The sequence below is a fragment of the Euwallacea fornicatus genome, chromosome 2 (genome assembly GCF_040115645.1).
Source record: "Euwallacea fornicatus isolate EFF26 chromosome 2, ASM4011564v1, whole genome shotgun sequence".
Lineage (NCBI taxonomy): Eukaryota > Metazoa > Arthropoda > Insecta > Coleoptera > Curculionidae > Euwallacea > Euwallacea fornicatus.
This window is the reverse complement of record NC_089542.1, coordinates 3,105,816-3,120,952: the sequence shown is the minus strand read 5'-3', so window position 1 is coordinate 3,120,952 and position 15,137 is coordinate 3,105,816. Positions and strand designations below refer to the sequence as shown.

Genomic DNA, 15,137 nt, shown 5'->3' with positions numbered 1-15,137 from the left:
CTTGCTGTTTGGTGCTTTTGTAGCAAATGATCAATTTTCATTTATTGGTGATAGTTGAGTTCAATCGTATAATTGCGAGTTATTTCAATAAATAATCTTAACAGTTGTGAGTATTTGAATGCAATTTCCTAAGCTCCTGATGGTGAAGCTTATCCTACACTAAGTGATTGCGTGGCAAGGTTAAAATACGATTTTACATATCACTGCAACTAGAAGACTTATAAGGTCTTCTGGGGGATCTGCAGAAAAATGAAACAAATATTTACATTAAATCGTCTATTTTCTATAACACTTCCTTTAAATATCCTACGCAAAATATCACATATCTGTAAATTCACCTATGAAGTTAGTATAATATCTCTTTGAGATTCTGTCTATCATCGACCATACCGATCTTTGTATTGACACTGTAATTTTTGTGATAAATATTTCAGCAAGAGATATGTTGAGTTATAGATGACAAATAATTTATCTTCACTATATTATTCTGGTAATAAAAATCGAGAGATATGGATAGATGGAATTACCACCCATGTGAACCATAAACTTATTTGCTAAAGGTCCAATAATATCAATGCAACTTTGCTGCGAGATTTATCCATGAAAATGGAGAAATATGTTTAGCAAACACAGCGTATACAGTGTGTCAAAATTTAAATTTCATTTATTTTTTTATACCTTCACAGAAATTCACAAAAATCTTATTTTTTCCGAAGTGAGAAATAAGAAACTAATTTTATTTTTTTGTAATTGATATGGGCCGCTGCCTGCATTTGCTACCATCGGGACTGCTTAAAAGAACTCTAAAATTATCTGTATAACTGCTGTGGTCGCACGGCTTCAAAATATTATTCTCTTCCTCTTTGTAGGTAGAAAAAACTATGCCAGTTTTCCTTGGGGTTCTAAAATGTTTCTGAGCAGTCTTTCCAACCTCTCCTCAATGCCTGTGGCAGTATTTTCTCTTTTATAGGTCAATAGCAGCCTTGTTAACGAACCATTAAACTATTTTAAAGCATCCAATCATCTTGAAATTAATTTTCCAAGTTTTCTTGGGTTTGTTTATGATTAGGTTATATATATATATATATATATATATATAAGTGTCTCATTAATTTCTTATTTCCCATTAGAATTGGAGTCAAAAATATCAAGACTAATAGGAAGAAATCGAGTATATATGTTAAAATTATTGGAAAATATACAGGGTGGCCCAAAAAGCGGCTGAAGGCTGGTATAGAACACGCTTCACAGTATTTGCCTAGAATCACTTACAATAAGGAGATGCAGTACCTTTTTCTGTTATGCACGTGGAATTTTAGTGAGTGCAAGCAAGAGACAATTAGGCGATTTGCATAAAAGTGAGAGAGACAATGCTACCCAATAGTTGCCAATGGAGGGGAAAACGATAGCCTGTCTCCCTCGCACTTATTTAAACGCTTAATTGCCTCATGCTTGCACTCACTAAAACTCCATTGCATAGCAGCGAAAAAGGTTTGTTCCAACCGGTCAGAATATCATATTAGAAACCATCTGTGGTGCATTTCTCTCTGCCGTTCTGCAATTTTTGCTAATTCTAATTCTTTCTTCGCAATTCCAATCTAACTTTTAATTTCAAATCGTACTCATCATAAGTTTTCTTGCAAGTCTCAATCTGTCATATTATGCCTACTTAGTGGTTTAATTTGTAGTCACACAACTTAGTTTTTCTTCATTTTTGTTTACCATAGTTTTTTGTGGCCCCTGTATAAATTAATTGTTGGTATATGGTCAGGATAGTTCCGAAACATGTTGTCTAATAAGTTATAATTGTTTGCATATACATAATTTTTAGAAACAAAAATTTTAAACATCTCATGTAGAGTGGCTTCAACAGAAAATAACCGTTAACTAGGATTAGGGCCAATGGAAGTCAATTGTAGGCATCCTAAACACAGTGAGGATGTCGGCAATTTACTTCAGACAGACAAAAAGAAGAAAATTATGCATTTCTCCTAACTGGTTCCATAAGTAGGTATTTATATACAAAAATTGAACAAACTGTATTTCAACAGCAAAGATGAGATTTCAATAAAACAAAGCATTCAAGGTACGTTGTGACGTCATCTATTGCTTACATTTTTTGTTTCAATTTATCATATCAATGGGTAATAAGTAGATTTATCCATACCTCTCCATTAAAAGTAATCTAAGTATTCATGACGATCAAGTTACAATTACGTAAAAAGCCGGTTCAATAATTAGAACTTCACCAATGCATTATCCATAACGAAATTGGAGAATTCACATCCTTGATCTGTCCAGAAGATCAAAGTTTAGTTTAGTTACAGTCAATTTGTACAAAACGATGAAAATATTATGTACATATTAGTTTACATTATGTTACATTATATATACAGGTTTGGTATGTATGTAGAAGCATTATTATAATACATAGAATTTGTTGCAATTGTCATATTCGTTTAAGTAAAAAATTGAAGTATTTCTAGTGGATTTATAACCTACGTTTGAGTTCAAGCAAGTGGGATTTTTTTAAATATAAGAAATATAAGAAATTGGAGAAATTTACTCTCAAACGCAGAATATGAATCAATTAAAAATTTCCACTTCAATATCAAAATAACCCTTTAAGCGATATTGTGGGCAATGAAAAACTGACCATCAAAAGTCGCAATCTCAAAGAAAGGTTTAACTTCGATTTTTAATAAATAACTGAGAAACAGAAAATATATTCATAAGAAAATGTATATTTTTGTAATTCGTTGCCTGAAACTAAGTTCAATCGGTATCACAGAGAATTAATTCATACATAACTAGTTCATACATAAAAAATATTTGTTGTCGAGGTTATCAAATAGAGAAAAATGATATTCAGAGATCTTTTGGTCCTAAATACATCTTAGACCTCCTCGAAGATATGTGGTAATTTTCTCTTATTTCCATTTCCGTAAGATGTTGGAATTTGGATATGTTTTTTCGTTATAAGTATGTGCTTTGAGGAAGAACTGAGGATTTTTCGTTGATCGAGCCATGTAAGATGCTATGACTTTGTGGATAAACAACAGGGAGTTAAGAATATTAGAGTCACTGTTAAGAAAATCATTTTGAACTAAGAGAAAGTGGTTGCTACAACAAATACGCCATCTATTAGAGGAAGCACTTGCTATACGAAGAAGAACTGGATGCACCTTAACCGAGTCCGTAACAATTGTTCAAAGTTGACGAGTTTGTTACCATGGAAGCCAGATGTATTTTTCTAAGAGAAAATTGATGTAAGAAGAAGAAGAGTATTTTTCCAACGCCAAATTGTCACGAGGAGACTCATGCGACAATGACCTTGATGGGTTATTCCTTAAAAAAAACAGATATAGTTTCCATAATAAAAAAATAATGAAGGATGGAGTGATTGAGAAATGCAATAGTCGCGCTCTCACTTTTCGTCACCAGTACAACTGAAGTTCATGGACCACTACCAAGTTCCAAAAAGCCCAGAAGAAAATTAATTAGCACATAGCAGCCTGGTATGATACATCTAGGATGCGGCCATTGATGCAGTCTTACTGATTACAATTGGATCCTTTCAGTTTCTGAAGTGGCCTAATGACTCGTAAATGGAAAATGACAGATGCGAGAATTTTCCCTATAAGACGATGATTCCTAATTTTCGTAAGGAAAGTGTGCTACGAGGACTAAATGACAGCCATGCTGGCGGATATCTTAGAATTGTTAAAACTGTGAATTGAGTGGAAGACTAGGTTTAGTGGACAAGGTCAAAAAGACAGACAGAGAAAGAGAGACATAAAAGAACGGTATAGGTGATCCGATTTGTATTTGGCGGGAAAGGTCTCAAATCGTGGTCAAAGGAAGACTGATATCGGCAGGCCCTGAGAAAAAGAAGCACTAGATGTAGTGAGCCAATTTACGGTTGGAGTCTCACCAAGCTTGAGACTTTTCACTTATCGGTAAACCTAAGAGAATATGGTATAACATCTCTCTAATTCTCAGTCAATCCTCAAACACTTTTCAAGCACAAGCCACAGCATTATATGAATTTCGCAAATCAAAAAATATTTAAAACCGTTTGAGTGTAGGAACAAAGACTATAATGGACATTAAAGTGAAAATTCAATCCAACACAATATCGTTATGTTGTAATTATGTTACTACATATCAGAGTACATCTAATCTAGAATAGCACTGCCGTATTGAGACGTGCTTTCTGCTTCTATTTCACGTCTAAAGTGAACTTAATTTATACGTAAATGCCTTGAGATGATTCCAATCCTAGTTTGGAATTTTATTTTTTTATTTTTTTTTCAATTAGATTCCAAACTAAGCATTTTTCACTTCAACAAATTCGTGCAAATATGCTCATTAATTGCGAAACTAACTTATTCCTTTAGTGATATTATGGCACAAAATTTTAAATCCGGTCATTAATAATGTCCACATTCACGACGGCAGGTGTTTCCGCCTAGAAGTCGTTAATTAATGGCACGAGGTTTAATCACGCAAAACGTTCAACTTCCTCGTTATGTCAATTTTTGAACGCAGTTTAACACTTTTGGACGGCACATTCACAACAACGCAAGTAATTAAACACAACTTTCCGGTAGTCTATTGGCCATCAGCCTTTCTTTTATGGCCAATCCATTCAGCTCCAAGTCGCTTGCTCTGGCCAAAGTGGAAGAACTTCCGTTTCCTAGACAGAGGTCCTTGGGTCGAGAATCTCTGGGAAATGTCCCCACCATTGCTACTGGGTTGCTGTATTGGTGGTACTAAATTATTGAAAATTAGGGCATTAAATTAGAGCGAAGTATTAGCTCGTTTAACAGTTAGAAATTTTGCAATTCGTACCCCTCAATACGATTTTTCAGTGCCAATGTACGGGGTGGATTTTTTTAGAAGTATAAATGTCAATATCTTGAAGATTATGCCGGCAATGGAAAAATCCAAAAACATGCCGGCTATAATGCGGTGGAGGATCATGATTGAGGGTATGATGGACTTACCAGCCTCTACCACATGCACCTCAGCCACCCCAAGTCATTTTTTTTAATAGCACCGGTATAGTTGCGACATATCGTCGAAAAGAATTTTCAATTAGCCATTTAATGACACCAAAGTTTCTGGTATTCCGCCCTAAAATGCATCCGATAACGTCTAAAACGTAAAATCAATGAGTAACACAAGCAGGCATAAAATTAAAGAGTTTTTAATAAGGAATAAGTAATAGGGTTGATGGTTAATTAAGAGTTTTATTGTTATTAAATCAAAATGTAATGTTTGACGCTCAATATTAGTAATTGTTTATAATGGATATTGTCATTTTTCATGCAGAGAGATTCTGAACGGATTTAGAAAGGTGGAAGATAGGGCAGATTTCTTTGCGAACTAATTACGAATGGCGAGTTGGTTTCTTCCACGGTGAGTTCCACATAGCGCATAAATAATTAATAACATTTTGTTTAGAGAGAAACGCTGGAACAAGCTGATTTGTTGATATCTAGAAAGGATGAACTCAAGCTTCAGTAAGTTAGCGGGAAAGTAAACACGGACAATGATACACACGCAGAGACTAAAAATGAATTGATAAAATTAGTGAGCAGTTACACATCGATGAAGAAGAACAAAATAACGAATATAGAGATGAAACCACTGCAAAAAGATGTGTATCATAGCGCCGTGATAAACATCAAACTAAGAACTCTTTGTTTCTGGTTTTACCATCGTTACTGAGCAAAATTCAATAAATTTTTTGTCTCCTCGTGAAATAGAATTTAGTGGGTATTACACGTAGGCATAAAGTCCTACATTTTCAACATCGACTGTAATTCTAGACGTAAACTAACTATAGAGATATTATGTTACCTGGTTAACTTGCTTAATTGAAACTGGACTAACGGGGCTGCTCCATTCGTGCCCCGACACTTCTGAGGGGTAACTGACATTGACTGTAACGCCGCTATGCGTTGGCACTTGGGGCCCATTAAGGGCTATCAGATGATTATCGCCGTTTTCTGCAGCTCCTGTGCATATAAATGTAAATTAATTAAACTACGAAATTAATTATCGTTGGAATATAAACATAAACCGTCAAAATGTTATAGCGTCATGTAATAATAGTAAGAGTTCGAGGAACGTATAAATTTCGCAAAAATTAGGAATGTACGAATGCCGTTAATTGAGGAATTTAACAGTCCCTTCACACGTCTTGTTAGGGAGGAGAATCTAACATCAAGACATGAGTGATTGAGACATGATGTGGGAGATACCCATTTGTACATTATACAAACAGTCGGTTAATTCAATTACCGTTTGACCCTCCGTTCATCTGCGGGGATTTCCAAACGTGTTTAGACTTATGAATTGTATAAAGTCTTCTTGGCAAATAACAGTGTAGATAACATTTTTAATATTACACTATGTGGGATTTGATTGATAATTGCACAAAATAAAAAATAATATGTTGAATATCAAGGAGTCTATAAATAAGTCTTTCAGTCATGTGGTGAAGTTTGCTGTCCGACTGCAGAGTCCGACCAGAACCAACCGAAAGTTAAAAAAAAAACCGGTTGACAAATGATATGAAAAAAAGACCTTCTTTGCAAGAAACCAATCCCAGTGTCGTAATTCCGGATAGAAATCATTGGTAACCCTTCGTGAGCTTTGCTTCCCTGGACAGAATTAATTTACATGACATCTTTCCCAAAATCTGTTCTTTTGCGACGTGGAAAAACACGACCACCTTTGGACGAACTGCCGTTATCGCCTTTTCTTTCAGTGATTGATAAAACTACCTCACCAAAATGCTTTGACACCCCTCAAGTAAAAAATTGAAAGCTCAAGGTCCCAAAGGAGCATTAAATGGGCCATTGGCAGTGCACCATCAAACATAATTATCTTATTATATGGGTGAGTTTTTTTGCTGACTAGTAAATGGATCTGGAAAACTAGCGGAGTATCAACCTATTAAATGGGAAAAGATTTGCAATGTTAAGGAACTAATTTAAGAATCAAAACAAAACGATACCGATAGGACTTAGAGGTGCACTTCTCTCCACTCACTCAACTTTGATACTTTACATAGGAACGCCTAATGCAATTTTACCGAGAATTTTATTAAAGTCAAGTGATACAATCCAGGATGGCATCCAATCGCTACCTCCAACGGCTCTCCATTAATTTCCCCACTCTTCAGAGGAGTGATATATCTCCTTTTCCTCGAAGCTTAATCATACATTTCCGCAGTCATCCAATGGAAATAAATGCGAGTTCCAGAAGGGTCTTTTCAATGACATATAATGCGACTGTTTATTACAACTCATGAGGTTTATCAGTCATCAAAGTGTTTCATTAGAAAATTTCCTTTAGAAACCGATTCGAATTTTATCAGTTGTGAACTAAAAAACATTGAAACATAATCGTATTCAGGCTAGACATTATCATGTTGTAAGATTTGTTATTTTTTATTTGTCTGACTACACATATCCATTGTGTCTAATTGTATTTAATTACCTTATAATAGCTGAGGATTATTATGTATTACAAAAAGGCATTAATTTTTTTTCTCCAAAAAGTAAGTACTGCATCGGAGCGTTATAGAAAAATCTGATGTTACCGAATTTTCTTTACAAATCTATAAACTTTTTACCATATTTTGCAGGAATTATGTCCGGATCCTTCTCATCCATGTCCCTAGGAGATGCACTACGCAGTAAAGGCTTTGTGGAAGACATGGTGTTACAATGTCCAGGTACTCCAGGAATTTTCTCCTCCAGCATAACCTGAGGACGTCCCTGGGATTTCCTTACGCGCAGAATAACAATTGCAATGATTATTATTATGGTTATGGAAGCTCCAATTAGGGTCCCCAAGACTGGCGATATTCCCAAATCACCATCAGCTGCTGGAAGAGAGATATTAATCATTGTCAAATTAGATAAATATTAATTAAAAAATTCCAGGTTTCAAACTATGCCAAATTTTTAGATTTGTTAATTGGTGCAGATAAAACTTATTTGACCTCAAGGGATTCTCAATTTCTACCACATTTATCAGATTTTCCTGCTTTTTGTAAAAAATCTTGAAATTCCGACTTAATTTTTGATTGTTTTATTATTAATTATTATATTTTTCTTACATACAAAGTTTTCACTAAAAAAACGTGTTTTCCCAACGTTTTCGATAAGTTAGAATAGTACGACTTTTGTAGGTGCATCTTTTCTAACGTGTTCAGTAGTTTGCGTTTTAGTTTGTTCCTATAATTAAAGAAGTAATTTTTTTTTATTTGAAGTAAGTTTGGACCGAAAAATAAAAAACAAATATAAATATTACGTTATCATGTATTGGGATGTAAATTTTATTTCAGCTTCGTTTTGACATTTTATTAAATTAAAATTTATTATTCTTATTGCCTATTTGCCTTGGTTGTACAATAACAAGGAAATGATAAATGCATTATCATTTAGGGTGAGATATTTTCACATTTGCGCCAAGATTAGATACTCTCAATGGGACAATCAGTGTCACTTATCCGACGATGTATTGCAGTCTTGGTCTTTGTAGGAATTTCGAATCTGACTATCTCACTGCATACGTTCTTTTAACATAGGGGCACCCTTACTTCGAATTCGATGTTCAACCCATATAACATCAGATTTTCGTATTGTTAGCCCCAGTAGGAGATTTGACCTTTATTTTCCAAGAAATTTTGGTTTTTTTTTAAATAATATGTTAGTGTCATATTTCAAAATACAAAACTTACCAGTCCTTTTTTCTGCATCCCGAAACGTCACTTCCTCAAGAACTACCCCACTACTCCTTCCTTTGGAGTTAACGGCAAAAACGACTATTCTGAATGTAATATCAGTTTCCAGGTTGTCAAGGAAGAAATAGGGTTCAGTGTATGACGTGATGTTATATCGGAGAATTTCTGAGTTTGTTGTGTATAGTTCTAGGAGGAAGTGTTGCGGTAGACCTCCATCGAACCCTGGCTGGCAATAGACTTCCACTGAATTGCTGGTTTGATTAGTCAGCGTACAGTTTTTGACCGGTAGCGGCTTTCCTGCAACCAAAATAGACATATTGTTGTAATCATAGGAAAAATCGGTAATAAGTCAATTTCGATTCTAATTTCTAATTCTAATTCTAATTTCAAAGCCCAACCGAAAATTCAAATGTCCACATTTTTCGGCAACAACTCCTAGACTCACAATAACTTTTATAAAAACTTTAACATCTCAGGGAGTTCAAGAAAGTTTTCGAAAGGGAATTCATTACGTCGTCAGGAAAGTTTAAAAGATAAAAGGGATAGACTTTCAAATGTACACTTTAATAACAGAAAAGCCAAATCTTCCTTGTTGCCCGCGTAAAATATTGCTATGTTGGTTTCTACGTTCCTAGTAATAAGGACTACTTACTACTTACGAATATATAGTATAAGTAGTATATGTGTATATATACAGAAAAGTCCGGTATAAATTCATTAAACATTCAAGGAAATATTTCTCATAAAAAACTGCAACACCTCAAATATTGTTTTTAGTCGTGCATTTTTTGACGGGACAGAAATGTATACTGCGTTACCTTCGTAGTAGATAAATGTACTTTTTAATTTTTTTTCTTATTGAACTCCATGTATATTAAGACGTTTTTGAGTTCTTTGAGAAAGTCTCAACATATTTGATATAAGAAATACGTTTCAGTTCTGTAGGTACCACCAGTGGTACTGTGGAATGGAAAAAGGATGAGCTTCCTAGATTCAGTATTGAATGATATGTATCCCACGAATCATTGATTCGACTGTAGATAATTTCTTTCGCTCTGTCTCTCTCCCTTTCTCTTTCTCTCTCTCTCTTTCTCTCTCTCTCTTTCTCTCTCCCTCTCTCTCTTTCTCCCCCCTCTCTCTCTCTCTCTCTCTCTCTCTCTCTCTCTATCTCTCTCTCTATCTCTCTCCCTCTTTCCTTTTGTGACAACATTTTGAAAGTATTAGGTGCCACTGGGTGGGTCATATTCACACCCAGAAATATTTTATACTCGAAAAGGTTAATGAAACGGAAATGGCGAACCAGTCGCTATAAACAAACTATTCCGGCTGCCCTATCAGCAATTATCGATCATAAGTCGAAGTGAGATCAATACGTTGATCTAATGCGATCTGCATTCAACCGGTCTTTCCATAGTGCAACCAGCAAGGGTTCACACGAGGTTTTTCTGGGATATATGCTTAGTCGAATGGACCTCGGGAAATCTGGTAATAATTTCTTGGACTTAGGGATTTTCTTATCAACACCATCTTTTTTAGAAATTATTACTAAATTTTCAACTGACATTAAGATTAATGATCAAGATTATATTTCGTTTCTGAATTGATATGGCACTTCATATGGGTGCCCGTCTAATAAAATTATGAAAAACAAATTATTAATTGCGAAACCGTTAAATTTAATTAAATGTACGCCAAATTCGATATTATTGATAAGAAATTACATTGGTCTAATTAGTAACCAATACAAATTAATCACAACTCTATCTTTCTACTCATATCAATGTTTGACTTGGAATGGACGCTAAAGCTGTTAAGGACATAAGCGCCATTTTGAGACATGTATGGATGATAATCTGTAAAGGTAACAACACTAAATAAAATACTTGTTATATAGCATCAATTAAAACCTAAATAATATTAGAAGTTTCTCCATTGCATTACGTGATAGATGTTATGAACAGGTCAGTCGTCTTTTTATGTGTGCTTTACACACAGGGCGTCAGAATATTCTGCGTGCATAGGAAAAACGTAAGTGCAAAAGGCTCATTAACAAATATGGTCGTTAAATTGTTCAAATTGTACCGAAACGAGTTTTGTATTTCTACTTTAACTCTTCAAGCCAAATCCGAAAATATCTGTTTTTTGACAGGTGTTAAAAATAATAAATTATGAATCGTTTTGGCACCTCTCAAAATTTAGATATTTTATTTAGCTTTAAAATACAACTAGTAAAGTACTTACCTGCAGCAACCACTTGAAATACACATGGGTTCACTTGAGACCCCACAGCATTAAAAGCCCAGCATGATAAAGATCCATAATCTAACTCTGAAGTGGGCACGTATTTCAATATGCTAACTGTGCCGTTACTGGTTTTGGCATATCTTTCTGTTTCCAACTCCAGAGTCTCCCCTGAATTATTAAACTTCCATTTGTAGCTCTAAAGTAATAAGGTTCATTCGTAAGAGAAACACATCTATCATTGAAGTATTAAGTACCTTTGCCGGAGGATCAGATTCAATTTCGCAGACGACGTCAATGCTTTCGCCTCGTGATGCACCAACAATGATGATTTTGTCATGCTTGCATGTTGGCGCATCTGGAAAAGAGTGGTGGTCCTAATGCTCGTCTACTTAACAATTGAAAGTGAAAAAAAATTGTGTAAATCATTAAAAAAAGATTACAGTAGATTGTCCCTTTACAAGTGTTCGTTCTTAATCTAATTTCCTGAAGTAGATCATTAAACTAAGAAAAAACCTCAACTCTTTAGCCCCATAATCGTGGAGCAGATTTCCCGAAGGATCCTGTAATTTTTAATTTGGTTTATAAACAAGATTTATCCCGAACCGTAATATTCTTTGTGCTGCAAAGCGAAACAGAACGGCCCTATTTAATATGCAAATGAGTTTCAGAAAGAAACATAAAACCACTAAACTGACACTTAAATCTTTCAAAAGTTTTAAATTGCATTCCTGACTTTCCTTATATTTATTTAATCTTCCGTTTTTGATGGGCTTAATGCAACATACCGAAGATGCACTTTCAGAACGATAACAATGGAGATAGCTTCCTTCATTAGAGAATATCTAAAAAAGCTCTTAACATGAATTACGTGGACAAGATGCGGGTATAAGTTCATTGTGTGCTGCATTTGAAAATTGATTTAGGGGAAAAACCTGGTTGAATATGGAGAAAGTATATTCGTTACTCAGAGTTTTAAATTAAATAAATCAATTGTTCAGAGAATAGTCTTAGTTCTCGTTTAATAAACGTTAGTGCTTGAATTTTTTTCTTAGGTCATACCAAATAATTTCATCTACAAGTTTGATTTCACTGGTATTCAATACTTACATTGAACTCGAAAATGAAATTCGTCACTCACTGTTTCTCCTTCCTCATTGAGAACCGAACATTTGTAGACTCCTGCACTTTGTTTTGTGACTTTTTGCAGCACAAGGCTTTGGTTACTCCGAATAATTCTTCCAACATTGTATGGGATCTCAATATCCTGGAAGAAGAAGAAAGGGATAAGGCACTCCTTTTCGCGGAAGAAAATTTCGAATGAAATTGTTGAAATCGGTTTCTTAGTGAGCTTTTGCAACATGAAAGCTTTACATTAATACGTTGAATTTTATGCCGAATTTTACATTTTAAGCAAAAAAAAATCTCATTTTATAAATAATCTTATATGCTGAATACAAGGTTGACGAAATTTCAGCATATGACGTTGATTTGACCACTGGACCAGTAATATCTACAGTCAAAAAGTGATTTTATCTTGCATTCTATAGAATTTAAGAATTAAACGCGATACTAAGTTTTTATAATTGAAAGTAAAGCAAATTTTTTTGACATATTTCCATTTTATAATTTTTTTATTTACTTTATTTCGAGTATACCGACTTCTATCTAAACGCAACAGATTCGAAAATTAAATTATTTCTAGCAGAATATAAATCTTTTATTCAATTAAAACTCAATATAGAGCTTGAGCCAATTAATTGTTACTCGAAGTTAACTGGGTGACAGGTGTCCCTGGCAGACTGTTCAAATAACAAATATTTTTTGACCAGTGCTAATATAATTTGTTCGTGGTAAGTGAAATAACTTTCAACTCTACATGTTTGCATTTAAATCCTCCTATTTTCAGTCGCATACGCAAATAAACCATTTTTTACTACGCATGCATCATAACCGATGATTATAGCACGCAGAAGCGTGCATAAAACAGTCTTTATGATGCATATATGGTTACTAGGAAGACAATAATAGAAACCACAATGGGGTACAGCTGGGATGGCTGCAATTATTAGAGAAATGTTTAAGTCATTTCTTATAAATTATGAAGACCATTATGTTCGGAGCGAACATCTAAAGCTCGGATGGAAACCTTAAAAGGAATAAATTCAAAACAAAAATATCATTTAGAAACAAGAGAAAGAAAAAATTTTAACATTTTCTTTTGTTGTTGCCTAGTTGCCAGTTTTATTTGAAACCAGTACCATCATAGGATATTTTAAGTTCACCCCTGTACTTGAGGAAATATTTAGATAGAGCCTCTTATGCGACTTACTGTTTTATTAAGTTCGCCTCTAAACTTTGCCATTTTCGAGTAAATGGCCTTGAAACATTGAAATTTTCGATTTTTAGAGAGTCGTAAAATTGGAACTATTTACGTTAGAAGAAAATTACGACCGCACTAAAAGCGGTGTTGATTTAGTTGATCAACTTTGTTAGAAAAATGATGACACCTAAAAGAATCTGTTTAAGTTAGAGATTAAGAAAATGGTCAATAAAGTCGAATTATTTTCTTCTTTTATCGTTTTAATCTGTTATTTTAGTTGCTGTAGTAAATTTTTTAAAAGCGAAATGCTAGCGACTTCTTCTTTTAAGTTACTCATCTATCTATACGAGGTTTTGGGATGACTGGTATCAGATAAAATTTGGCACACCCCGTATTTTCTACGCATATATAGATAAAACATTTCCAGTTGTATGAAAGATGGTAAGTTTGGTTTTCATATGCTAACAAGTAAGAAAGGATGTATTCCAATTGCAAATTCGAGCAGATTTCAAAAAGCAAATTTATTCTAATCGATACATAAAGTAGATAAAGTAAAGAAAAGAAAAATGAGAAAATCAATGATCCTGAAATAAGTAGGATATGATTTGATGCGATCTAAAGGTCGATCCACGTGTTTCTCCCTCGCAAATGGCTTTTACAGGGAATTTTTAGATATCGTCACTAAATGTTATTAATATGCACCCCATTTTCTGATATTTACGACCAGATGAAATGTGTATAACCTTATTCGAGAAAAAATATTGGAAATATGGATCAAACTCGGGTGCAGCCAGGCATGACTGGAATACATATAGCCGAATTAAAAGTCTATAAAGTTTGATCAAGGCATTCGAGACGATGGGTCGAAGGGAATTCGCATAGTTCAAGGTTAGGGTTGATTTACATAGAGGGTAGCTGATACCTCACAATCTCTCCTGTATTATAGAAAATTTAGGGAGTTCTCTTTAAAATAATATCGTTCACCCCTGTTATATGCATATTTATATGGAAGTATTTCTAAAGACTGGAAAACTTCTCATCTACGAGCGTAGGCAATTTTCGATTGGTATTAAAAAGACTAAAATTGCATTCGGTCTATTAAAAAACTCGCGTCATTTATCGCTTTAAGTAGAAAGTGACAAGTAGCGGTTTAAGTTGCTCCTGTGTACATTTTCTCATTGCAGAAATTTTACTTAGACCTTTCTTCAAACATTAAAGATTAAAAATGATGTAGGTTTGTCTCTGTGACCGTTAAATACTTGGGACGTCACTATGAGCAAAATGGACAACTTAAGCCTAAATATTTAATCTATCTGTACTAGAAAACAGTGGCCCGTTAGAAATGAAACTTTCTATGTTAGCAAAAAGACAAATAACAAGCACTTGATTATTGAACAAGTTAAAATGTTGAACTGGACTATTGAACCAATTGAGTTGGAATGGCCTGGTACTTAGTGACATAAGTACACAACATTTATTTCGCACTCCGGTAAAGACATTAACCTAGTCTGCTTTACAAAAAAAAGTTATTATTACACTTTCTGTTTAGTAGTGACCACTAACAGGGAATGGGAAGAACAATATTGATTCTAAAGTTGGGGTAAAAGTGGAGCCTTTCAGGCAAAAGCGATTCGATCGTTTAAGGCGAACCAACTATTCTAATGAACTTCTCTTCATTGAATAACAGAATAAAATACCATAATGGAACAAAGCCAATTTTCTTTTTCCGAACACTTTTTCCTTCAAGCACAGACTCTTTTTATTTCATCTCCGCAAAACTAATTACGGCCGATGAGTGCCAGCGAC

The 15,137-nt window shown here is 34.3% G+C and overlaps 1 protein-coding gene across 3 annotated transcripts in view; it reads right to left on the bottom strand.

The window, feature by feature from the left end:
• Positions 1-261: 261 nt before the first annotated feature.
• Positions 262-15,137, bottom strand: part of side-II (sidestep II) — a 229,405-nt gene continuing 214,529 nt past the window's right edge. For 2 of the 3 annotated variants that reach the window (XM_066291896.1, XM_066291906.1), the window contains 7 exons: positions 12,119-12,275; positions 11,266-11,366; positions 11,009-11,207; positions 8,765-9,064; positions 7,652-7,906; positions 5,869-6,026; positions 262-4,775 (listed from right to left, as the gene is read on the bottom strand). In XM_066291896.1, the coding sequence (XP_066147993.1) occupies positions 4,593-4,775; positions 5,869-6,026; positions 7,652-7,906; positions 8,765-9,064; positions 11,009-11,207; positions 11,266-11,366; positions 12,119-12,275 (1,353 nt within the window). In that variant the 3' untranslated portion in view covers positions 262-4,592. The remainder of the gene's footprint in view (positions 4,776-5,868; positions 6,027-7,651; positions 7,907-8,764; positions 9,065-11,008; positions 11,208-11,265; positions 11,367-12,118; positions 12,276-15,137) is intronic. The other variant, XM_066291913.1, reaches the window with a different exon arrangement.